Source organism: Cynocephalus volans, chromosome 5, assembly GCF_027409185.1.
Source record: "Cynocephalus volans isolate mCynVol1 chromosome 5, mCynVol1.pri, whole genome shotgun sequence".
NCBI classification, from domain to species: Eukaryota; Metazoa; Chordata; class Mammalia; order Dermoptera; family Cynocephalidae; genus Cynocephalus; species Cynocephalus volans.
The window spans coordinates 28,179,048-28,204,279 of NC_084464.1; the positions used below are offsets into that span (position 1 = coordinate 28,179,048).

The window sequence follows — 25,232 nt, forward strand, 5'->3', positions numbered from 1 at the left end:
TCCTGACTCCAAGAGTATCATCCTCTCCCTAATGCTGAGCTGCAAGCTTTACTGACCTGGAGGTGCTTGTTTTCTTTGAGTACTAGGGTACTTGAGCACTCTGCAGAGATTTTGATGGCCCATCTTATTGAAGAATTGGCTATCATCAGAAAGCAGCAGCTTGCTTGGGCCTGCACTCTGACCAGTCTTGAGACAGATTATAAGAATTGTTGGTGTAGTTACACAGTATGTCGAAACAGTAATTCAGTTTTTAAAAGCATGGAGCATGGACCTTCTTGTGGGTCTTGTAAAGGAACGTGATTCCTTAACCTGCTTTGAATACAACTTGGTTTATATTATCATGCACATATCGCTTTCTGTTAGTGGTCTGTGTTGAGTTTTTGGTTGGTTGATTTTTTTGTCTTCGTGGAGGAGAGTGTCACAGAAAAATTGTGTAACTGCGAGCTGTGCTTTTTGTTAAAATGGGTCCTTCCTTTGGTTCTTGTTGCCTGTGGTGCAATATATCCCCCCCCCCAAAAAAAAAAAAACAAAAACCCGGACACACACACACACACACACACACACACACACACACACACACACACACACACAATCACCATGGAGGGTATAATCAACTACCTATATAGTTAATGAGATTATGCAGTGTAATGTGGCTGCTGTAATTTATCCTAACTCTTGGATTTGTGCATGGAAATAGAAATGATCTTCTTGTGTATGTTGGTCCTTTTCTGGAATATTATTCACATGTTGGAATGTGTGTTTAATGTTAGGTGTTGCATTTTAAAGGGAAGTCATCCCAAGTTGGATAACCAGAAGATGAGCGACCATGTCAGAGAAGGAATGATTAAAGGAGCTAGCATTACTTACTTAGTGCCATGTCCTTTTTTATTGTTTTCACCTATGCTCTTTGACCTCTGAAGAGAAGTCAAAGGGAAGATTTCTCAGGGCATATAAATATAGACTTCTGACAGTAATTGTGGCAGCACTAAGTGGACATTAGAAGCATTTATTTTGGGGTTTCATCTTATCTGTTCCTTTGCTGTATTCTTACGGGAATTAGACAGCCATGTGAAGTAGGCATGGGATGGGGCACCCTTGTGCACAGCAGTCCTTCTGGAACTTTACATAGGAATCACCAGGATCTTGGTAAAATTCAGATTTGTAGTCAGCAGGTTGAAATGGAGCCTGAGAGTCTGTATGTCTAATAGGATGCCAAGTGGTTAAGGTATGTACAGGTGGTCTGTGGGTTACAACTTCAAGTTGCAAGGATGTGGAAGGAGATGTGGTAGGAGGCTAGTTAATCGCTAACTTGCACTGTGAGTTTTGGAGAATCATTCGATGATGTTGTCTTCCTGTGCTCCTTTATCTTATGTGTCTGTGACAGGACGTGGAGCTGCTAGGTGTTATGTTGTGCTCCTTTATTCCTTTTAGTAAAAAGTATTGTCACCATGACATACAAGTTTGATTCCAGACCAATTGCTATTATTTCAAAGGATGGCAGACATTTTGCAAATTAAAAGAAAACTGTCACTTTCCTTATAAAAGCCTTATTACTGTATCTTCTGTGTTAAGCTGACCAGTAAACAAGAATGGACAGGGTGCTTGTTTTCGCAGGGCATTCTGGAGCAGGGAAGAAAAAGCCTCTCTTTTCAGTCCTGTACTGTCAAGTCCTGGCTGACTCCATATGAGAGGCGGGGGAGAGCTGTGTGGCCTGAACTGGGCTAGAAAGGGCAAAAGGGAATAATTTGGATTTTTGAACACCAAGTGGGGTATTAGTGGACTTGAAACTGGTGATTTGGGAGTGAGTAACTGGATGTACAGGGTGAGGCAAAGGAGTAATGAGAGAATTCAGGGGGATACGGAGGAGCAGGAGCCTGACAGATGTGGCCTGCGAAGAGGAGGAAGGATTAGTAACAAGTGTTAAAAGAGGTATTTCGTGGAAGAATTGGTCAATATTTAGCAGAAGGGACTATGACAATAATTATATGCGTGCTCTCTGAGCCCATGTACACTTTTAGATGGCTACTTCTTTCTTACTGGGAAGTAGGTGGCTGAGGAAAGGGTGGTGGCAGCCACCGTGTTGGAGAGATGTCTCCAGTATCACGACAGGCTTGCTGCTGAGAATGAGAAGTATAGCCAGCCCTTCGTGATTTAAGTCATGAAGAATGATTTCAGGCACTTCAGTGAGAACATCCTGGATGTTGCCTCTTGTTAAGCACTGGCAGAACAAGTATGGGAGAAGTTGGTGGGAAGAGCAAGAGTGAACTTTGCTGAGTTTTTAATTGATTCCAGAAATATTTATTGAGCTCATAGTACGTCATGCATGTCTTAGGAGCTGGGACACAGTGGTTAACATGAGAAATGACTTCCTGACCCATGCAGATGCTGTTCTAATGGTTGATTAAATAAGACAGCTGTTGAAAAAGAGAAACAAAAAGGAAGCCCTGTATAGAGCATTTGTATTTCGAGTTTGCTTGACCTCTGATGATAGAGTTGTGTCTGGGCTGTTGTCTAGGGCATTCAGTACTTGGGCGGTTCTGAATAATGATGTGGCCACAGCAGAGTGAGCATTAAGTGGAGAGGACCTTCTTTCTGGCCTTCCTGTCACTCACCTTGAATAGGCTTGGGGGCAGGCACACCTTTGGTTTCTGCATCTAGCCTTCCTCTAGGGAGGAATGTGAGGTTAGGGTGATTTACCATGACTCTGAAGCTGTGAAAGACAGTTTAATTTGGAATATCATGAATTATAGAGGAACAGCATAGAGTCAATTTATTATCTACCAGGTTTGCGTCTTGCATCAGCATTGAGGGAGGTGACAAGTCGTGGCCAGCAGTGTAGATTGATTGCAAAGAACACTTGTGTGTTTTTCTTTTTAAGTTTGATTTTTAATGTGTAGAATTTGAAACCCAGTAATCGGTGTCATGAGTTTGCTTCTCCTGTATTTAAAGTACGGTATAGGTATAATGAAGCTGCTTACTTTTAAGTGCAGCTTCCTTTGCAGGAGTTTTCATCTCACATGGTTTATGTTTTAATTAGACACTAGTTGTAGGGGTATAATTCTCTCTCATGGAGCCTGGAGTCAGGATGAAGGCACCAGCCTGCACAGGATGCAGTAAATTGTCTTGGGAATTTTACATTGAAAGCCATTTTGGGGCTTTATAATTTATACACTGAGTGTATGTAGGACATAATAGTTTATAACCTCATGTCATTGTTTGTTGTGGAGATGCAAATGATGAGAATAGGAATGTGGTGGTGGTGAAGAGAATTCTGCCTGACAACCTTTATGAATAAACCTGGGCTGCTAAAAAGGTGTATTTCAGGCTAATAACCATTAACTCCTTCTGAAGCTAACACTATCACTCATTCGCAACTGATCACAAACTCAAGGGAGGTGCTATCAAAATTAATCCAACTACTTTATGCTTTTCATGTGTTCTGTAGCTAGATCATCTGCATTTTACTCATGTGGGTTATTTGGATTCCTCAAATAGGGTCAGGTCACAGGGCTGCATTTTTCCGGTTTTTAATCCTGTGATTGGAGTGTCTTCAGTAACTCACTCCCAGTGAACAGTTCAGAAATTACTGCAGTCCCCTTGTCAGGGTGAGGCAGCGTTTGCTGGCTGCTGCTCTTAGCTTTCGTGTCTGAACCCCCACCACCACCCTGGTCTTTAAAGGTATTGGCTGTCTCAGGAGAGCCACCAGGAAGACAGGATGAACCTTCTTCCTGCAGAGGCAGGAGCTGCCCAGAAAACGGAAATCTCAGCTTGGCAATCCTACAGGGATGAAAGATGTCGAGGGCAAGGTGGAAATCCTAGCTCTCTTCCTTCCTTGGGCTTTTCTTCCCCTTATTGTGGAAGATGGAGGATTGTTCTCATTCTAGGAAATCCTTAAAGCTTAACAGGAGTGCAGCTTAAGTTGTTAGGGCTTAGAGTGGTTGAATTTCTAAGATGTAGTTTGTATTTATGCAGAGTTTAGGAATTTAAGAGCTGGAAAAGACCTCAGATAATCTAGCCTTCTCATTGTGTGCCATGGAAGTTCTACATGGTCCATTAGTGGCAGGCAGGAAGAACCAGTTCTTTTGCACAGCCCACTGCAGCAGTGCCAGACTGCCTGTGAAGTAGGGCTCTCTGAGGTGTTTGGTCTTTGCTTGAGCCAAAGGAACCTGGTTCCTTCTCCACTGCCAGTGTGCTTCATTTGACTCACCATAGGAAAAAAAAAAAAGGAACTAAATATCCAAAATCCAACTTTTGCTCAAGATACTAATGTTTTTCTTATTCTTTTAAAGCCAAACATATCTGAGAAGTTCAAACAGTTCCATCTGTAAATTGAACTCTGCTAAGTCTTAAAGTTATGCTTAAATCTTAAAGTTAAGTGTGTCCTTTTTAGATTGGTCCTTCTTAGATTAGCAGTGTGTAGATAGATACCCACAGAAGAGAGCCTCTGAATATCCTAGCCATGGCAGGCAAGGCCTGCTCACCTTGTTTAGTGGCTAGTGTCAACCGTCTCTGTCTTGCTCCATCTCAAGTCCCTGCTCAGTCTTTATTTCCTCTGTAGTGCTTTTTCAATTCTAATCTTTCTTTATGTCTTTACTACTGCAGTTGCTGGAATGTTCTCTGGGCTGGCTGCTCATTCTTTTGTTTCCCTCCCCCACCCTAGCCACCTGGCCCTCATTTTGTTAATTCTTCTTTCAAGAGCTTGCATTGTACTGGAATCAACAGACTGCGGTTGCCACACTTTTAAATGAGACCTTCATGGCCTGTTATTAATTGTGTACATTTTTTGAAAAAAATCACCACCCACCTGTACCCCATCAGGATCCATTGCCGCCTTCAGCAGTGGTCTCTGTTTCTTTTCCATCTGTGACTCATTTCCTTAAGAGGCCAGTGCAGATCAAGTTCCAGTTCTTCTGGCTGAATTGTGAATTCCTCGAAGGCAGCACCTATATTTGTTGCAACCTCTCCAACTTCCAACAATCACAACAAAATTTCCAAAAGAGTGCTGCACATATTTGTAATGCAGTATTCATTCTGGCATTACTCACTTTCTAGTGGTATAGTAAGATGGTTCATTACACCTCTGGTTGTGGTATGATTTTTCTGAACCTTGCCAGGAACATAAAACTGCATTATTACTGGTTAATGAATGTGTTTGGATGTGAGGCATGTGAATAAGCTAGGTGGTTGTGTTTCTTTTAATCCCTTTAAAAGCCTGTGGATTAGCTTTTGCTTGAGGTCTGTCCAGAAGGGCCAGTGTTGTCCCTTTACCTTATGATGTAATTCTGATATCCAGAACTGGGTTTTGGTTGTAAAATACTTGCTTGGAATATTTTTTTAAAAAGTTTATTCTGAATTTGCTTGCTTGCTTTTCAGTAATTCCCCTTCTGGTTTTTCTTATGTTTCCCCAGGATGACAGTGATGGGATTCCATGGTCAGAAGAAAGGGTGGTACGTAAAGTCCTTTATTTATCTCTGAAGGAGTTCAAGAATGCCCAGAAGAGACAGCACGGGGAAGGCATTGCTGGAAGCCTGAAAACAGTGAATGGTGAGTTGACTCTTGTTGGAATTGGATGCCATCTCTGGGCACAGAGATGTGTTTTTGAATTGGATGTGTTTTGGCAGCCTGTGTTTCTTAGGCTAGGCACCTGATGGCAGTCTGTAGGCTATGTAAATATGCTTTCTGGACATCATATTGGGATTATAGATTTATTTTTATTTTCCTCTATGTACTACATAATGTAATGGACAAGGGGCCTTTAGGTCTGTTCTTAAGGTCCTGGGTTGAACGTGGAGCCTTTCTTACAGGTTTTTCTCTGGGTTTCTGTCTTTCTACCCAACTATGTGAGCAGAATCCTTTGGTTGTCTTGTTGAAATGTGGAGCTTTTGGTTTCTATCTGTTGATATAGGAAATAGCCTAAACCTGCATACCTATTGCCTTTTGAAGTACCTGCTTCCTTTCTTGTTGATCAGGGATGGCAGATTGCTTCAGTCCAGTAGGTTTACAGTGGCTTAGAATTCCCGTGCCTCCAGAAGTATAGCTCTTCCTGGATGGTTATGGAATGGGAGGAAACTTGCTCCTATTTTACTTTATTCTGATGTCCCTTCTGAACGGGACGTCAGTGCCATTCAGATGAAATCATCCAACAAAAACCATTTGAGGACAAACGTTGGTTGTGGTCTACTATTTTATTTGAGGGGATGTGGCTGTGGTGGTATTCCACAGTCTTGTGCATGTGTTAATCCTTTAGAATTATAGATGATGTGAATCAGTTGTCTGTGTTCCAGTTTGTACTTGCTTGGGGGCAAGGACGTGAGGAAGAGGAAATTTTGTTCTTTTGTAGAGTCTGGGCCCTGGTCATAGGGGAGTCGTCACATATGTACAGTTGATAGTTTGCCAGAGTGCAAAATGACAGATGCACTTGTGGTTTCCAATTTCTTTCCTGTCTGCTTAATTGTGAGGTGACTTGCTGGTAGCCTGTAGTTGAAACTAGTGGTTTGCAGACAGGACCTCTCGCTGCTCTGTTTTCATAGGGCTATGGCAGAGTTTTCTAAGGTGACCTTTCTGAACTCCACCATTCACCCAAGTTGTATCGCCGTCCCTTTCCCCTTGAAGCACCACATGCCGCCATCTCCCTGCTGCCCCCTCCACCACAGCTTTCTGGTTTTCTGCTCTGTGTGTTACTTGGCTTTGGAGGTCAACCTCTAAGGCTGTCGTGGCTCAGTCATGTGCATCCCTCATAAAAATCAATCAACACGTATGGGGAAGGTCCTTTTTTAAGTCTCTGTACTTTCACAGAAAGCAAAATAAGTTGTGGAAACGATTACCATAGTATACAATACTAAAGAGTGCCTTACTTTTTTATATGGGTCTCCAGTGGATAGGGACCCCATCCATTCATTGCTTATAATACAGTAAACTCTAAGCCCTGTGTCTTTTTAGAGACTTCAGATAGTTTTTGTTTATTGTTATTGCTTCCCATAGCACCTAGCATTTTGGAGCGGTGGTTGATGAGGGAGAATAGGGCAACAGCTTACTCTAGTTTTAGATTTTTCACATTTTATGTGATGTTCTCATAGTGCTGTTCAATAGTGCTCATGCCTTAGGGCTTTGAATTGCTAACAATGAATAAACCACCCATTCCTAACTGGAAAAACACCAGCATTTATGACAAGAAGTTAGCCAGATGTCCAGAATTTAATAAAGGTGGAATTTGGATAAATGAACAAAAACTACAGTTTGTCATTCAAGAAGCAACCAGCGCTGCCAGCCAGTTGGCCAAATGTATCCTTGACTTTGGCACAATCAGGGGCTTGATGATACTGAGGAAGGAATTCTAAGAAAAGTTGGCAGACATCTGTTAAGATCATTGAAGGCTTTAAATAATTTTTGTGCCACCTTCACAGTGAAGGGATAGTTTTTTGTCGTGGTAGTTTGCTTTTCATCCAGATTAAGACTTACCTGTCTTAAAAAAAGAAATTACTAAGCCACGAATGCTTCTCTTTTGGTTGTGGATATGCCATTTTCTGGTTCATCTCGGTGTTTGTGCAGGCAGCATTCCAAGGTCACCCTTTTGTTTTTCTGTATGTTGGATTTCTGCAGCACTTGTGAGTAAACATATCTACTTGTTTCAGAACTTAAGTGTGCTTTAAGAATCATTATCTTGGAGGCAGCTAACATGGTAAGCAAAGTGTGCTTTTGCTGTCGGGGGTGGGTGGTTACTGGGAATCACAGGAAACAGGAATTGGTACCACGGGAGTCCTCTGCTAGGGATTGTGATCCAGAGAAAGCTGAAAATACAGGGAATGCCCAAGACCTTTTTAGCCTGTAGATCTTTGGGGGAGCAGGAGTAATTGTAATTGCAAACTATGTTCTCTCTGCATGTGTGAATAAATGTATGCTCATCTGTAGATCTCTTGTTGAGTTTGAGTGGATGTTTTATAGTCAGTCATCACTCATATCCTATCCCATAGAACGACCTTGTCCTAAAGGTCAAATGAAACTAGAGGATAGGTTAATGGGGAAGGGGGGGATAACAGTGATTTTAAGTCATCTAAGTTATATCATGTTTAAATTTTTTGAGTTTCTATTTCAAAAGTTGAAATCATCCCCTTGATCCAGTTCTGATCATCACAGAAATTTGTCTGGTGGTAGTTTTACTTTCTAGGCAGCAGAGAGCCCTTGCTGGGAGGTGGTAATGTATGAAAATGGGCAGGTAAGCTGAGAGCATGTGCCTTGCACCCGAGACTGGGTGGTGGTGGGGATGGGGTTGGGTTCTCCCTCTGTGGGGACTTCGGGTTGTGATAAGCCTCTGAGATCCCTTGTGTTTTCACCCATAAGGTGATTTAACTGCTTTGTGGGGCCTTTGTGAGTGTTACATGTGGTAGTGACTTTCCCAAAATCACACAGCTGTTTATTTCACAGTAGCTGAATTGGAATCACAGCTCAACTCATGTAACTTTGAATCCAATATTTACTTCATAACACGGAATGCAAAAAAAATTACACCAGGTCTTTGCAATAGTAGTATTGAAAAGAATGTATTTTATTTTGTTTATTCCCTGTCAATTTTTAAACAAAGATGTTTCTGGATTCTGGGTTCTGCAAGACTTTCCAGGGAAAATTCAATGGTTTTTACTATATTTTGTATTAACAATAGAATGGGCCCAGCATAATTTTTATCTAATTTGAAAACAAATTGACATCACTCCTGCTAACTCATCAGCATGCTGGGGTGAACAGCACGCAGCCCTTTGCCCTGCCCATTTGTGTGAAGGAGCTTAGTGCTGTGGTGTCTGTTAACAGCTTACAAATGGCGCAGCTTGTGTCTGCGTGGCTGAGCTCAGCTGCCACATTTCTACAGGTCTAGTATAGTAGTAACAACCCAAGCAGACATAACATAGTAGAGAGACCTCGTTTTTTATGTCATAAAATCCGTGTTTGCCATCAGTCTTGCTTTTGTGGTTCTTAAATGACAGGGAATGAATTTTTTGCCCTGCTAGAGGTAGCCACTGTGAGGCTTGTACAGCATCGTGGATTTGTCTGCGTAGGAACTTGAGTCGTCATTACAGCGTGTTGGGTGTAAGGGTGAGGCAGTGCTAAGATTTGCTGATTGTGAGCCTTCTATCTACTTCCCGCTGATGCTAATGCCACTTTTCCTGGCTGTCATAAATTGACAAAAGCTTTGGAAAGGTTTGGCAGAGGCTGAGACCTTGGCCACTCTTGGAGGGCCCTTGGCCTGCCGGGGCTGAAATTAGGGACATTTAAATAATAACATGCTACACAAATAATGAGTACACATAATTACACAGTAAGAGAGGGGAGCTATTAGTTGTATTTGTATTTCATTTGATTCCTATAAATGTCATTTAAGATCAGCAAGCCCTTTGGCCAGGGAAACAGTCTTGTCTAGATTTAAGGGAACCTGGATCCTTTTCTTTAGAATCTTACTCTGGGCGGTGGTTGTGATGGCTACCCTATATTGAGTTTCAGTCCTTTAGCTGAATTTTACTCATTAAATCTTCAGGACAAACCATTTTTATAGATGAGGAAACTACACACTAATAGTGGAATAGCAATTTGCCTACCCAGGTAGTAACTGGCGGAGCCAGGATATAAACCCAGGCTGTCTGGATTTGAGCTTGCATGCGTTTAACCACCAAGGAGAGATACAAGGAAGTAGTTTTGGAACCGTCCATAATGAAAGGATTCTGAAAATAAGAATTTGTAGGAGGACTTCCTTCTATTTTGAAGGAGGTAAGTGAAAATTTTCATTAGTAAAGAGACCTTGGAAGGGGGTGGTATTTATTAATGTGAGCATGTTTCTGAGCTTTTACAGCTTGTAATTGAATTGATCCTCAGAGGGAACCAAACATTGCAGTCCTGATTTCTTACCCTCCCCTCTTTTTTTCTGTTTCTTCACCTAGAGAGTAGTGTTTTTGATAGTATTGTTGATCTGGCAGGCTGGAAATCACATGAGAGGCAGTGGACTTTCTGCCAATAGCTGCCAGTCTGTAGCCAAGGACCAATGTTGTGAGGCAGACACAGGATATTTCCCCAGGCTGGGGTCCATCCCCCTGCCCCCCTCGTTTTTTTAAGGAATAGAATTTTTGACTCTTCAAAATCTTTGTGTTCCTAAAGATTCCTGATGTCTATGGAATGACATGGCTAAACTCTTGTGATTTTTTTGTTCCCAAAAGTCATAAAATATAACTTCTGAGTTAAAAATAAAAAAAGTCAGGACACATTATCAGATTGATGGCAGTTTATTTTATTTTATTTTTTATTTTTGACAGCTGGCTGGTATGGGGATCTGAACCTGTGACCTTGGCGTTGCCAGAACCACGCTCTCCCAAGTGAGCTAACTGGCCAGCCAATGGCAGTCTTTTTTACATATTCATATTTGAAATGAACCTTGTGGTTATATGGATGTATGGTTACTTTCCCTTAGCAAAGGGGACACTTTTCTTCCTGTTTTGGCCTGAGGCTTTGGGTCTGGCTGTTCTAAGGATGCTCACTACTTAAACAGGAAAGAAAACTGTTTTCTTCTGAAGAACATGGCTTACCCTTCTGCTTTACACAAATGGAACTACTGATGTGTAAGTGCTAGTCTCATCCTATACGCTGTAGGGAGCGCCAGCTCAGTCTGTTCCTCAAAGCGGCAGCTACAGCTTGGGTGATAACTTGAGGTTTTTCTAACACTCCTGTCTCTGAGGTTTTTCTTTCTCTCTCCTGTGTCCCTTGATGTGTGAGAAACGCTCTGTGTGAAAGAAATCTGAAGGAAATGAAGGGCTGATACACTTTGGTGAAAATAATTTAAGGTTATTCTTTGTTTAAAAACAGAGCCACATGTATGTTGGAAAGAGGTAGAGTTCAGAATGTGGTGGTTGCATTTGGGAGCTGTGTTTTATCCAGTCTGTTTAAGACCTAAGTAATGTAGATGGGGCACTTCTCAATAGAAATTCCATTTAGATCAAAGTTTTTAGTGTAGAGGAAGCATTGTGGGGAGTAAAAAAACTGCACTCAAGTTGCTTATTTTGATGGAGTCCTAATACCTTATTTCATCCCTTCTAAGATGTCATTGAGTGATGTACCATTATTTTTTATTATTTATTACCAAAAAATGCTTCCAATTATGAGTATGAGCCATCTTAATTGTGAGGTGTTTTCTAATTTTATATATTCATGTTTTAACATGAGAAAAATATGTGTCACTTAAAGTCAGTGAAGTGCAATAAAATACTGTAGGTTAAGTGCTTTAAGGAATTATTGGTATGTGGGTGATGCTTGGTCTGGTGTAAGGAGGCCAGCAGGGAGGTAGGTGATGTCAGGGGCCCAGTCCTGAGCTGCTTCTCCTGTGCATTCCTGTGTGCCTTACATAGGGACCTTGAGAGAGCTTTGCTGAGCAGGAGCTTGGGATAGGGAGCAGGTGGAGACCATTAAGTAGAAATATTTGACTGGAGTGTTGACATCAGAGTACAGTGGGACAAATGACTACAATGCCCGGTTTCTGTGGCCAGTTCACTTGTACTGGTCTGGCATCAAGGGAGTGCTGTGTAAAATTAAGGCTTGTGGGTGTGGTCTTTTTAGAGGCATTCAGGTCAAACTCCTTATTTTACAGATGAGGAATTTTGAGCCTTCATGAGGAGCTTAACTGGAAGGAATGGATTATGCTGAAGACTGATTGAAACCTGAAATCTGAATTAAGTGACAGTGAGGTGCCACGCTTCCCAGTAGGCACAGCTGTTTGTAAGCATTTCTTGCATAGTTAAGAATGGTGGTGCCTGTGGAGGTTAATGCATTCTTCCTCTTTCAGGTCCCCTTGTATTTGAGACCCACTGCCCCTCCAGTTCTGTCACCCACCTCCTTGGTGTGTTTCCCTGATTGCATCATTGTTCTTATGAATCTTGGATTGCTTTAGTAGGAGGGGTATACCACACAGGTAGTGTCACCTGGGAGGGGGAAGTCCATGTCTGGAGTGGGGAGAGGGGGAGAGAGAGAGAGAGAGAGAGAGAGAGTGTGTGTGTGTGTGTGTGTGTGTGTGATGTCTAAGCTTGACTCAGGTCTCTTTGCTGCATTGCTTTTCTGCTTACTGCATTTCTTACAGAGGCCCAGCTTCGAGGTGTATGGAAGGCAAGAGGATGAAAATCTATTGTGGTCTGTAGCTTTTTTTTGAAGGTGATATTCTTTCTATAAGGGTCTTTCTGTCTGTAGTCAAAGTCTTTATGTACTAAATCAGTCAATCTCTCCCTCCCCTCTCCTGTCTGTTACTCCTTCTTCCTTCATCATTTACCCATTTCCTAGATCATTCCCATCATTATACAAAACATGTCATTATTTCTCCAATAATAAAATAAAGCCTCCCTTGACCTTTCATCTCCTGCTAGTCCATCACTCTCTCTTACTTTGTAGCAAAAATCTCTGAAAGATTATGTCTAAGTGGTTTGTCTCCATGTGCTATTTTAGCCATATTAATATCCTCCAGCTCTCTCCTCCAGTTCTCTTGTGAACCCTTCAATTTGGGCCACTTACCCAGGCCATTAATTACCTTCATTGCAAATCCAGTTTGTCATCACGGTGGGTTTTAGTTGTCCATTCAGCATTAGGCATGGCTTAATGTCTCTTGAACTGCAGACTTGTATGTCTACCTGCCTACTTGACTTCTGCAGTTTGAGTTCTTCATAGGCCTCATAAACTTAGAAGTCCTCAAAGCTGATCCTGTGTCCACTGTATCTTGTTTGCTCCTGCCTGACTGTGTCTCCTTTGTTAATAATGGCAGTTCCATTCTTCTAGTTGCCGTGGCCACAGTTGTTGTTGGAGTCATCTGTTGCTTCTCTTTTTATTTAGACTATTCTATCCTTTAGCAGGCCTGTTTAGTTTAAACCTGCAATATCTTCTGAATCTGAACTTGCCTTACAACTACTGGTCTAAGTTACCATAACCTGGATCTTGAGCTGGTCCTATAGCCTCCAACCCTCCAGGCAGCAACAAGAGCAGTCCTTAAAAAATATAGATTAGTACATACTCTGCCTCTGGTCTGATTCTCCACACCTCTCGCTGCATGAAAGCCAAACATTCTAATCTTGGCCACTTGATGTGTGCTGCACGCCCCCCATCCCCCACCCCACCCCAACCCAATCTCTGGTCTCATTTAGCCCTTACTTTCTCTCACTCTGCCTCATGTATTCTAGCTTTTATGCTGTTCCAAATACAATAAATATAGTCTTGTGTCACTTAACAACAGGGATCTATTCTGAAAAATGCATCATTAGGCACTTTTGTCCTTGTGCGAACATCATAGAATATAATTAAACAGAGATGGTATAGCTCAACACACACCTAGGGTATAAGATAGAGCCTTTAAAAAAAAAAAAAAAAAAAAGATGACCAGTAAGGGTATCTTAACCCTTCGACTTGGTATTGTCAGCACCACGCTCTCCCAAGGTAACTAACCAGCCATCCCTATATAGGGATCCAAACCCATGGCCTTGTTGTTATCAGCACCCACTCTCCCAAGTGAGCCATGGACTGGCCCTAAGATACAGCTTTTTGATCCTACATGAGTAATGCCTTCTGCTATGACAGTATGACAGCTATGGTGTCATTAGACGACTTGAATTTTTCAGCTGCATTATAATCTGTGGGACCACAATCATATATGTGGTCTGTTGTTGACCAAAACATTGTTATGAGACACGTGACTATATACTCTCTTTTGTTCTTGCTGATCCTTCTTTCTAGAACTTGCTCCCTTCAAATAGCTATGTGAGTTGATCCCTCGCTGTATTTCAGGTTCCTGTTCAAATGCCCCCTTACCTGAGAGTCCTTCCTTGAACATCTTAGTAAGAATGGTACCTGTTTCTGTTGTTCTTCAGCCCTTTACCTTGTAACATCTTTTCTGTGTAGTGTTTCTCACTGCCTGACATTGTGTCATTGTGTTGACTGCTGTCTCCCTATAGTAGACTGCAATTTTTTTGAGAACAAAGCTTCGTATGTGTTGACTGCTGCTCTGTCCCCAACGTGCAGTTCTCTAAATGTGTTGAGTGAATGGGGGTGCAGACAGCTTGTCCCTGCCGCCCCCTCTCCAGCACCCCTCATTGCTGTGCTGTGGACGTGCTGCTGTCTGTTCAGAGGACTGAGACTCTGCTAGCCAGGACTCCAGATTTCATTTCAGAAATGCTCACACCTTGACACTAGCTTCCCAGATGCCAGCTCATCTTATTTTCTCTGTCACCAAAGGGAACGTGTATTCACATTAGTGATGTAAGCTTCACTTTCATAAAGATTCTTGGAAGTGGGTCACCCTTGTATGCTTTCTCTCTGAACCACATTTGTTGAATGTCTATTTAGGTACGAGGTACATTGCTTGGTACCAATTTATAGTTGGGCTTTAAAAAAATAAAAAATGAGTTACCTCTTTTAACTCATGATATTTGTACTTTTAACTATTGTAATTTGGTGGGTTTAGGTGTTAAGCAGATTGCACAGTGCCACATAGCTAGGAAGTGGTCAAGTCAGGGTTTGAATCTAGGACTCCTGACACCAGATTTTGCAATGTGCATGCGTGTGTGCTGATATTGTGGAAAACTTTGCACCCGGTAAAATCACATATCTTGAGTTTTGACGAGTGCCCACATACCTGTCTGACCAACACTCCAGTGTAGATGAAGTACTTTTCTGTCAACCCATTAAGCTTCTTCCTGCCCCTTCCAGTTCAGTTGAGTTCTTTAAAGTATGTACTTGTTTTGGGGTTTGTCAGTACCACTTTCTCTATTTTTAGTTTATGATTATACATGGGCTCATGATATTTGCCGAGAATGTGCCAGATGCCTGAGAATGTCTGTTGGGGGCTGAAATGACCTTAATGTTGGAAGCTTATGTGTGTCCCTTTAGTGGTTCCTGAAGCTACTTATGTAGTCATCAAACAGTGTTTGACCAAGAACTCCACAACTGGAAAGATTGTGATATTCTCGGAGCCAGACTGCCTTAAAGTGGCATCACAGTGTTCTGAACTGTTGTGTAAGTACAGGCTTTTGGACAGTCGTAGTTCTTTAGTGTCACCTTTCTCTTGTAGCGCTTTAGCTCCTGCTGTTTTCAGTCTGTGGGTATTGAGAATACTCAGCGTGAGTGTCTTAATTTTAAGAACTGGGGTCCAGAATTGGTTTTACCCCAAGAGCACAGTAAAGACACATCCACTGGTCATGTCTGCTGTCTGCTAAAACGTGTGCATTCACATTTGATTGAGTCCTGTGAGGAACCCATCGTCAGCCTGTAAGCCTCGAGGATGTAAAGACATGTGGCAGCAGCGTGGTGAGATTGCTAATCCTCTTCTTGTGGCTGAGGTGAAAGGCTGTGTATTAGCTTGGGCTGTTGTAACAAAATACCGTAGACTGGGTGGCTTGCAAAAGAGAAATTCATTTCTCAAGTTTCTAGAGGCTGTAAATCCACGATCAAGGTTGAGTGTCCTCCTCCTGGCTGCGGTGGGGAGTGAGCAAACTCTGTTGTCTCTTCTCCTTCTTGTAAGGACACCAGCCCTGTCTGATCAGGGCCCCACCCTTATGACTTCATTTAACATTTTTTACCTCACAGGCACATTGAGGGTTAGGGCTCCAATGTGAGAATTTTGGGGGAACACGTTCGACAGTCCAGTACTTGGTAGGGCTTGGAGGTGGTGACAATTCTATTTCATTATAATTGTAGATTAAATCAAAATCCCTGTTAATCTGCAATGTGTTTTCTTTTGTGCATATGTAATAGTAGAGCATTTTCCTAAGTCAGGAAGCCTTAAAAGCTGTCTGCCCTTTGAGCAGTCCTCATTCCTCTTAAATGGATGGAAATTTATTTACTGTGCTTGCTTTTGTGAGACTATGGGTTAACTTAAATCCCTTAATTAAAGGCAAGAGAAACATGACTCACGTGCTTGGGGAGCTGCTAGAGAAGGTGGAATGGGTCAAGGACCCTGTGGGCCAACAGTGTGCTCTAAAAGACCCCAGAGTTTGAGAAGGAGATGGTAGTTGAGAGGGCCACCAAGGATGTTTCAGGGATCGTTTGAGGCCTTAGGAGGTTAAGGGAATCCTTTTTGTTATACATTATATTCATCTTATTTGCCTGAACATTATGATGGAGATGTAGTTTAAGACTGCTTTCCAGCCATTTCTACTTCTCAACAAAAAAAGAAAGCCAAGACCCTGCGGTGTCACCACACAGGGCTGCCTTCAGCTAGAGGTGACTTGCCTATGACTAGGTTTTGTTTATCTGTGTTCATTCTTGCAAAACGATAATGTCACCCACCAGGGAAAGGCCTCATGTGTTTTCTAAATCCGACCCATTTCATGCTTTGAATCCTGTGATATGTGTATTTATAGAGCTTTAATTACTATCAGATTTACCACAATGGACTAGTGCAGTTTTGCTGTGCTTGTGAATTTCTTAGATCCCACTTCCCTGAAATTTAGATGGCGTTTTACTTAGCTTTTGGAAATAACCTGTTATTACTTCAGCCACATTACATGTTTAGAGTCCTGTATGGTATATCTTTAAAGCCAGAAGAGTGCTTACTAGATAGGCTTTTGGGAAATTACCCTTAATCTCACCTGCTGCCAAATCTCCTCTATCCTCCTAGCTTTCTCGGTAGTCTTTAGGGCACTTCTGCAGAGTCCCAGAATTAGCTTAATTTCTTTCCCAGAGATCATAAAACTATGTAGGTGTCTCATTCGAGGAGGTGTGGGGATGATGAGGGAAACGAGCTGTTTTATAACCTTAGACCTGCCTATCAGGAAGAGAGAGCGTCAGCCAGCCTTGACTGTAAATCAGCAAGGCTGACCCTGTGTTTTGCATCGACACGCAGAGAGAATTTGTCCCTTGAGCTTTAGGGCTGCTTATGTCCCATGTCTTGGGATCCTTTCCCTCCTCTCTACACTGTTACCTGACCTGCTCCTAATGTTCTTGTGTCATCCACAGTTTGGATTGAATGGCTGATCCAGCTCTGTCTGCACACGGTCCTCCTGTGGGACCTGCCCTGCTCTTGTCATCTGGGTTAATCCTTAACTGGGTCCATGTTTCCCTCTGGCAGGTAGGTGGGCATCCTGGTCATGCTTGGTATTCCCTGTCGTGGTGACAGGGGAAGCCATCTGGGCCTGAGACGCCCAGGCCAGCTTCCAGTTCTCTCTGAATGGGTGGTTTTCCTTTCGCTTCTCCGTGGATCTCTACAAGTTATGTTGCCATCTGATGCATGAAGGCAGCCTAGCATCTCTACTACAGAATCACTTAACTCTGTGTCATTTCTGACACTCTCCTTCTGTCCTGTGCGATTGGGGTATTCTGGAAGTGACCCATACTTTTGAATGCATGTTTTAAAAGTTGCATCTTGCTTCCTCTGGAATGAATCTAGAAGTTGGGTAAATCCTTACCAGACATGATTAGAGCAGGTAACACACCAGTGGAACCCATATGTCTGGTTTAGCATACAGGAGGAGGCCTGGTAAGAAGATCTGCCTGCACTGCAGATTGCCTGGTCTGTTTCCCAGCGGTTTTACCCTGTCCTCACCTAGCAGTTTACCCACCTTCTGACTAGTTTGTTACTAGTGATATTTGAAAAGGGCCTTTCCAGTTTGCTCAGTTGGAAAGTGTTACAGAGTTTTAAAGGGTGAGCTGGAAGGCTCTCAGCTGGCACTTCCTGAATCCCTCTGAGGAAAATATTGGCAAACTCTCCGGTCTGCATGAACTCTTATAAATTGAGAAGCCAAGAGTCAGGAAGCCGCTGCACAGGGCGAGGTGTCTTTTTCTCTGCAAAGACAGCGGACTGATTTACACTAACATGATGGCATTGTGCTGCCCATGCCCCTCCCCATTTTGATGTTTCTGAGCCCTTTGCTTCATCTTCCTGCCACTGAAAATAGAAGTCTGTAGTGAATACAATTTACAGTGTATTTCTGGTTTTTCCTGGAGAGCCCGTTCCATCAAGGATGCACATAGCTCTTATTTTTCTTCTTTGTCAGTTTCAACAAGAGGAAAAGTGCTGGGTTGCTTCATTCAACAGGTGTTCCTGTCTTCTGCTGAGGACAGAAGCCTTTTTTTCATTTTTGGCTTTCTTCCCTGTGGTTTCAGGGGACAAGGTACTATGATAAGGAGCAGGAGCTTGCCTTTGATTTATGATCCTGTTTGTTGCCATCTGTGACTTGCACTTCAGTCTGTCGGTGAGAAGCCTGTGAATGTCCCACGTGCTGGAGAGGTTTCTGTCTTCCTGAGTTGTCTGACTGCACAATCTGTAGTCACCTCCACCGAGCCCCAGAGGGACCCCGTGGGAGAATGTGGGGCGAGTTTCTTTCTTTATCCCTCTATCCCCTCACACCCCCACTACCACACCCTCAGGTCAAGCAGAGATGCCCATTTTAGCTCTGTCCACATGGTGCAGCCCGTGCTTGGTGCTTCTGGCCTTCTGGGGTCTCCCTTCATGGAAATATTCCAAGGGAGTAGGTTAAGATTGCCATCAAGTGGCTGGTCTTGGTAGTGGATGGGAGGATGTTGGTCCCTGTGGCTGAGTTGGCACATTTTGCCTCCAGTTTCCTAGCCCCTCTGAAAAATCATCAAGCTCTGGAGTGCCTTCAGTCTGAGAAATTGTCTGTTCTTTTTGAGAGCGTGGGGTGTAGAGAGAGCTCAGAACACCTTTTTATATTTACAGACTGGAAGGAAGTCATCTATATATGAACCCAAACTGTACCTTGCTGGGTGGCTTCCGTGAAATGGAAAGCAGGCTCAGGGCCCAGGCACTACGAATATTGGAGTAAATGGCTGGGCGCTTACCCTCCTGTAGCCCCAGTCTTCCAGCTCTGCTAGTGGAAGTTGTCAGAGGATCACATTATCATTCCTAAAGATGGCTCCATGGTTCCTGGAATAGTCCAGAGATCTAACAAACCTGATAAGTGCCCTTCTGTTTGGTTCCTGTTTGTTTTTTTCCATCTCTGTAAATGGAGTCACTTTTTTCCTTAGAGGTGGTATTCTTAGGATTAGTGAGATGATTTAAAGTGCTTAGTACCTGGCAGAAAGTAAACATTCAAAGAACAATTATTATTGAAGTTCTAGGTATATATTACCTAAATACTTACCATAAAAGCTGTAGCTGTGTTGTGAAATCAGTTTGCCCCATTCCTTGGTTCTGAATGCCAGCATCTTGTAATTGGGCCTCACCCTATGACTTAAAGAGCAGAGAGAGAGGTAGCTCTGACCTGGCTAGAAGAAAGGGTTGCTGCTTTAGTTTTCCACATCTGGCCATCCTAAATGGTGTAGGTAGAAGGCTCATCCTATAGCAGTAGTATGAAGTAGGTCTGTATAGGTGCAGTGTACCTGTGCCAGTGCGCAGAGTGCTTGATTCTGAATTATCTGAGGAGTCCTAGCAAAGGGTTTCTGAGCTACCACATTGGTCTGTACCAACTGGGATGGAGGAGAGAGGCCTGAGGCAGGCAGAGGGAGAACATCAGATGGCTAGGGTCAACAAAGAGAAAATTCTTAGGGCTTATCTATTTTCAGCTTTTCACTTTTTAGAAGTGATACAAGCTGTGTTATGCAATCACTCTGCAATCTGTCAAATCATATTAAACCAGAATTCCTGGATGCTAGCCATTTTAAGCAATATTGAATGCATCAAAACTTTGATATGTTGGCATGAGCACTGACATTGGATCATAATTCTAGTTCTACCAGTAACTTATATCTCTATGGGCAAATCATCCCTTTAGTGGCTTCGTCCTTAGGTTGAACAAGACACTTGCGATCCCTTGGTCCCATTTGTTTTGTTGCAGTGGTGATTGATGTCCCGATGTTTATGGTATGTGCATGTTCTTCTTCCAACTTGGTAGCTCCATTGTGCTGTTGGGGCAGGAAACATTTGGATGCTGTCTTGGAACTTGGACGGAACTGGATGGGATAATCATCTGTAGGAAATGTCCCCTCCTTGGGTACTGTCCCTCTCCTGTGCTCCTGTGGCATGTGAAGAAACCAAGGCAATGAGCTGAGAGAGAGAGAGAGAGAGAGAGTTTACACACCTCTTTGTGCCTGTAGAGAGAGAGAGAGAGAGAGAGAGAGAGAGAGAGAGAGAGAGAGTGTTTACACACCTCTTTGTGCCTGGGGGGAGAGAGAGAGAGAGAGAGAGAGAGAGAGAGTGTTTACACACCTCTTTGTGCCTGTATCCTGAAGGCAGCAAAATCTGAGTTCAACTCAGTAAGTTCAAGTGACTTTGTCCATGAGTAGTAGTTGGTGATTGGTGACCTCTGAGCCCTTCTGTTAACCTCAAGCCACAACCCATTTATAGTGAAATCACCTTTTGGGGTAATTAATTGCTTTGCAACCAGAAAGTTTTTCTACAGCTTTAAGTTTTCCGCATAAGTGTGTGGCCCTTTAATGGTTCCATGCTCTGTTTTCCCTCCGCCCTTTTTCTGCCAGCCGGGCTGATTACCACCTTGAGCCATCTGCTGCTGAATTGAAGGGGGTTGTGAGCAGACTGCGGCAGGTGCGCCTCCTCTTCCCCGTCCCGCCCCTTGAAAAGGAGTCACCCTCTGTCTGACTTGCCATGTTTATGGGGTCTCAGCTCGTAGCAGAGGACAGCAGAGAGACAAGAGAGACTGTCGCTGCCTGCAGACTTGGCGATAGGGTCTTGTGACTAAATATTATGCAGCCACTACTATAGGTCATCGCCGCCCAGCAGAACTTTCTGTGAGATGTTCTTTATCTCTGTTGTCCTATATGGTAGCCGGATGTGCTTCTTGAGCCTTTGAAACCTCTCTGGTGTGATTAAGAGACTGAATTTTGTATTTTAGTTAATTTAAAATTAAAAAGCTATACATAGATAGGGGCTACCAAATTAGACCCTGCTGCTATAGAGACAGAATGGGTATGAAGTGGTGGAGGAAATGGTGGTGAAATTCTTCTCTGCTGTCCCTCTTTTTGTTGTTGTTTTTGGCAGGAGGTCTTTCTGGAAAGCCATTGTAGTTTATTTTAGAAACATTCTCTTTTAGCTATCTTCATGGCATGTCATGTAGCCAGCTCTGACAGAGTGAACAAATACTGATGTTTCATTCAAATTTTAACAAATATTGATATTTTCGTGTTTTGGGCAATTTTAGAATCTTTGCCCGTGGTATTTATGCTGCTGTAGTCACATTATCCGTCACTGTAACAGAGCGGAGTATTACTGGCTTCACAGTCATCTTTGACTAGCTCTGTCATTTACCTTGTTTTTCATTAGCTCCATATAAGTAGTGTTTAATATAGCTTCTTATTTCCACCATTGAGTGATTTTATTTGTGATTGGCTACCACTTCTATGCTGTCAACACATCCACTTTCCTTGTGATTACCATGTAAATAATTTAAAAATTTTCTTTTACTATATTATTCAATGGAATTTATTTTAATTGTGGAAAAATCCAAGATTTCAGAAAATTACAGATTGCCACTGGCAAGAATAGTGTAAATGATGTTCCATGTTTAGTATTGAGGCATTTAGATCATTTCTAGTGTTCTCTATGATATATGAAGCTTTCAAGGAAAATTCCAGGAAGAATATACACCAAATTGTTAACAATAATTAGGGGTATATTGGGACTTGGATAATTTCACTTCATAATAAAAGAAGGATTACAGGTAATTTTGACTTTAAACATTTTAGTAACAAAATGAATTTAGCTTAGGATATAAAAGTTACATACTTTGAGGAAGACACATCTTTAGATACAGAAAACATTGATTCCAATACAAAGCTGTAAAAATAGAAACTAGTAAGCTGTAAAATAGAAATTAAGTGATTAAAAATCTAGAAAACATTCTGTGAATGATAAATTCAGTGTTAATAAAATTTTATTTCACCTGAAAATTTGGAGGTTAGGTTTTCTACTTCCCAACAATTCTCATTTTGATCAGTAAGTTCTTGAGAAATCATAGTTCGTTATAAATTACCTGAGGTAGTCTTAGCCTGATAATTTTAGCCACAGAAAGATAAAGACTTCTTTAAAATATTTTCTTTCCAGGAGGGAAAAATTGAACTTGGGAAGTGGTGGATTTGAATGTTGGACACGTTGTAAAGTGAGGCCTCTTAGGTAAGAACCTTGGGGCTTATGCAGGCCCTGGAATTCGCCTTGAGGAACAGCTTATTCTTTCAACAGCATGTATTGGGCATCAGTTATTTTCTGTAGGCACTTTGCTGAGTTTCTAGGGTTATTAAGAGGAACAAGACTAAATCCTGTCCTTCAAGGAATATGACAGTTGGGTAAACATTACCTTCTTAACTTTTAGTATTGTATTGAAATAGCACTCACAGAGCAGGTAATGGTCATTGAAAGCTGACCGAAAGGAAGAGCAGGAGCTTTCTAGGCAGAGAGGAGAGAATAGTCCAGAAGAGGGAGTAGCCTGTGCAAAGGCACCGAGGCTTACAAGTAATGAAGAGAATGTGTCATTTGCCACACACGTAGCACCCAACGTCTTCATGTAGTGTTGCCAGGTACCAAAACAGAAGCATTGCTAGTCAGTCTATTGCATGGCTCAGGAAACTGATGTAGTGTTCCTCATTTTTGGGATGATACAGATAGAATTTAAATGAAAGAAACAACAGAATAATTAAGATAATCTATATTGAAATCCCTGCACATAAATCTTTGCTTGTCTCACTGATTCCTTAGTATTAATTCTAGAAGTAAAATTACTAAATTGCTGACTTGCTGGCATCCATTGCCCAGTTTGTTTGTTTGTTTGTTTTTGAAATATTTAACAGTTTATCACCACACTAGCAGTGTATGAGTGCTGATTTTGTCAAAATCAGATATTTGAAAAGGTGATTATTCTTCAATTGTGACCTGATTAACCTTTCGTTTCAGTGCTTTTAAATCACAATTTTCATTTGGTCGTTATTCCTAAATAGGTAAAATGACCACATTGTGATTCTGGTTAAATATTACTTTCATCTTTCTTGACTTGGCATCATTTCCACGTTCACATTTTTGAATCCATTAACTGAATCATTTTGAAATATGTTTACCACTAAAGTAATTTTGTCTTCTTTTTTTTCCCCAACCAAATAATTACAAATATGTAATTGAACAAAAACTTCTTTTCAGTAATTCATTATGATGGAAGCTTATGAATGCATATAGGTGACCCTTATAAAGCATTTACAATGTGCCAGAAACCCTTTTGCTTTTATAATTGGTGCCTCCAACAACCAGTGCTGTACTTAATTCCATTTGACAGATGAGGAAATCGAGGCAGAGAGAGCCTTCGGTGATTCTCCTTAGGATCACTCAATTAATGAGGAGCAAAACAGGATTAGAACCAGGCAAACTTGTTCAAGTTGTGTTGTGTCTACTATGACCCACTGAATACAAGGTGTTTACCAAATAAACCAGTTTCTCAAGAAAATTTTAAAATCTTATGTGAAATAATGTCTTTTCTGATAGCTTCTTAATCTGAATGTCCCGCTTTAATGATAGTGCTGTTTCATTAGCATTAACAGGCAAGTTAGTTTCAGTAGTTTATAAACAATCACCCAACCTGAATCACTCTACTATGTTCTTGTAATTATTGGTATTATTTTTTAATTGTACAGTGTAGCTTCGAAGTCACATTGGCTATCAGGCCAGCCACATGCATTACAGAGTTCAGCGCTGTTGGTACTTTAGGAATTACCAAGCCCTCTTGGAAGGAGTCCAAGATAGGCTGTGTGTACCTAATTCTGCTTGGTATAGTGCCAGTGTATTAACTTTTATTTAGATAAAATTCCAACGGGTAATATTTATTATTATTACAGTGCTGCCACAGAGTGCCCATACTTTAATAATGTTTTTAAAGATCAAATGCACAGTGGATCACTTTTCTCCATTGGGTTTTGTCACAACATAGGTGATATGATCAATACTACCTAATTTGGCCGAAATGATGGAGAAATATCATTACAAATGCAGTAAGATCATTGCTCTTCTGCCTTCACACATGGCAATTCACACCATACTACCCTTCCTTTATAATTAGTATCGTTGGGGTTATTACTGTTAATTGCATGGATCTCAAGTGCTACGATGCCACCTTGGATATGTATTAACTTGTATAGGTTGCATGAAATCATAGCCCTGGAGCATGATCATGGATTATAAGGAGTACCCTTTGATTTGCTACAACAATAAGGCTTACCTTTCCTCTTTATGAGGGTCCCACCTCTGAACATGGGCTGACTTTCCTGGTTGTATACATGAATAAAACAAAGTCTCATGCTTCTGAGGCCACAGGCTCTTCAGTTAACACAGGGGCACTGTTAGATATCCAAATTTGATTCAGACATGTAAATGACTTGCTTTTTCACTTTTATCAAAATCCTAGATTGGGGTTTGCGCCGGTCATATATTTTTAAAATCCTTAAGTGCATGTGTTGGCCGTGCTGGAGTTGGTCCAACTTGGTGATAATGAAATGGTTGTGGACATACGTAGAGGCTTGATTGTGAAGCTCTTGGAGGCAAAATGTGTCCTCAGATGTCCTGGGGTTTAGGAGATAATTAGGTGGATGGCAGCCATGTACTTGGCTGGCTGCGTAAAATTTCTGTGGATGTGAGATCCTTTCTGAAATTCTCACCTCTTCTGAAGTAGCAGTTTGAGTAGAGTGTCTTGTTCTCTGCTGTGTCAAGTAATAGGTCTTTATATTTAAACATTTAGAGATGACAGTGATAACTTTACAGTATACAACCAAAAGTTGCTTTGGAAACCAAAGTATTTACTTTACCAAGGATTTTCAGTAATTCAACTCCTGGATATGTATTCAGGAGAAATTCTAGGCCATGCTTTCTAGGAGAAAAGCAGAGGAATTGCAGCAGGGTTCATGACAGCAACAAGCTGGAACCACTTTAGATGCCCTTGGACAAGAGAATCAAAATAAATTGTGGAATATTCACAATTCATCAGTCATGGAGTATTATGAATACTGTATTGTATAATAATGAAAATGAATAGGCTAGAGGTATAAGCAAAATCATGGATGGATTTTAGTAACCTGATGTTGAGTTGGGGAAAAACCCAAGTCCCATTGTGATAATTTTTTTGTAGGATTTTGTAATCGAGTACAGTGACATGTATGCTATTTAGGCATACATATTTGTGCTAAAACTTAAATGGGGTCAAGGGGGGATCACATAGGCAGTGTTTTAGGTAATGTTTGAGTAATTGGGTTGGGTTTGGATGTGGGTTTGAGCATATTCTTTATATTAT

At 41.7% G+C, this 25,232-nt stretch overlaps 1 protein-coding gene across 2 annotated transcripts in view; it reads left to right on the forward strand.

Annotated features, from left to right (window-relative positions):
- The window catches only part of JARID2 (jumonji and AT-rich interaction domain containing 2), a 238,125-nt gene that overhangs the window by 98,966 nt on the left and 113,927 nt on the right, over window positions 1-25,232 (forward strand). For both annotated transcript variants that reach the window (XM_063097697.1, XM_063097698.1), the window contains exon 2: window positions 5,409-5,544. In XM_063097697.1, the coding sequence (XP_062953767.1) occupies window positions 5,409-5,544 (136 nt within the window). The remainder of the gene's footprint in view (window positions 1-5,408; window positions 5,545-25,232) is intronic.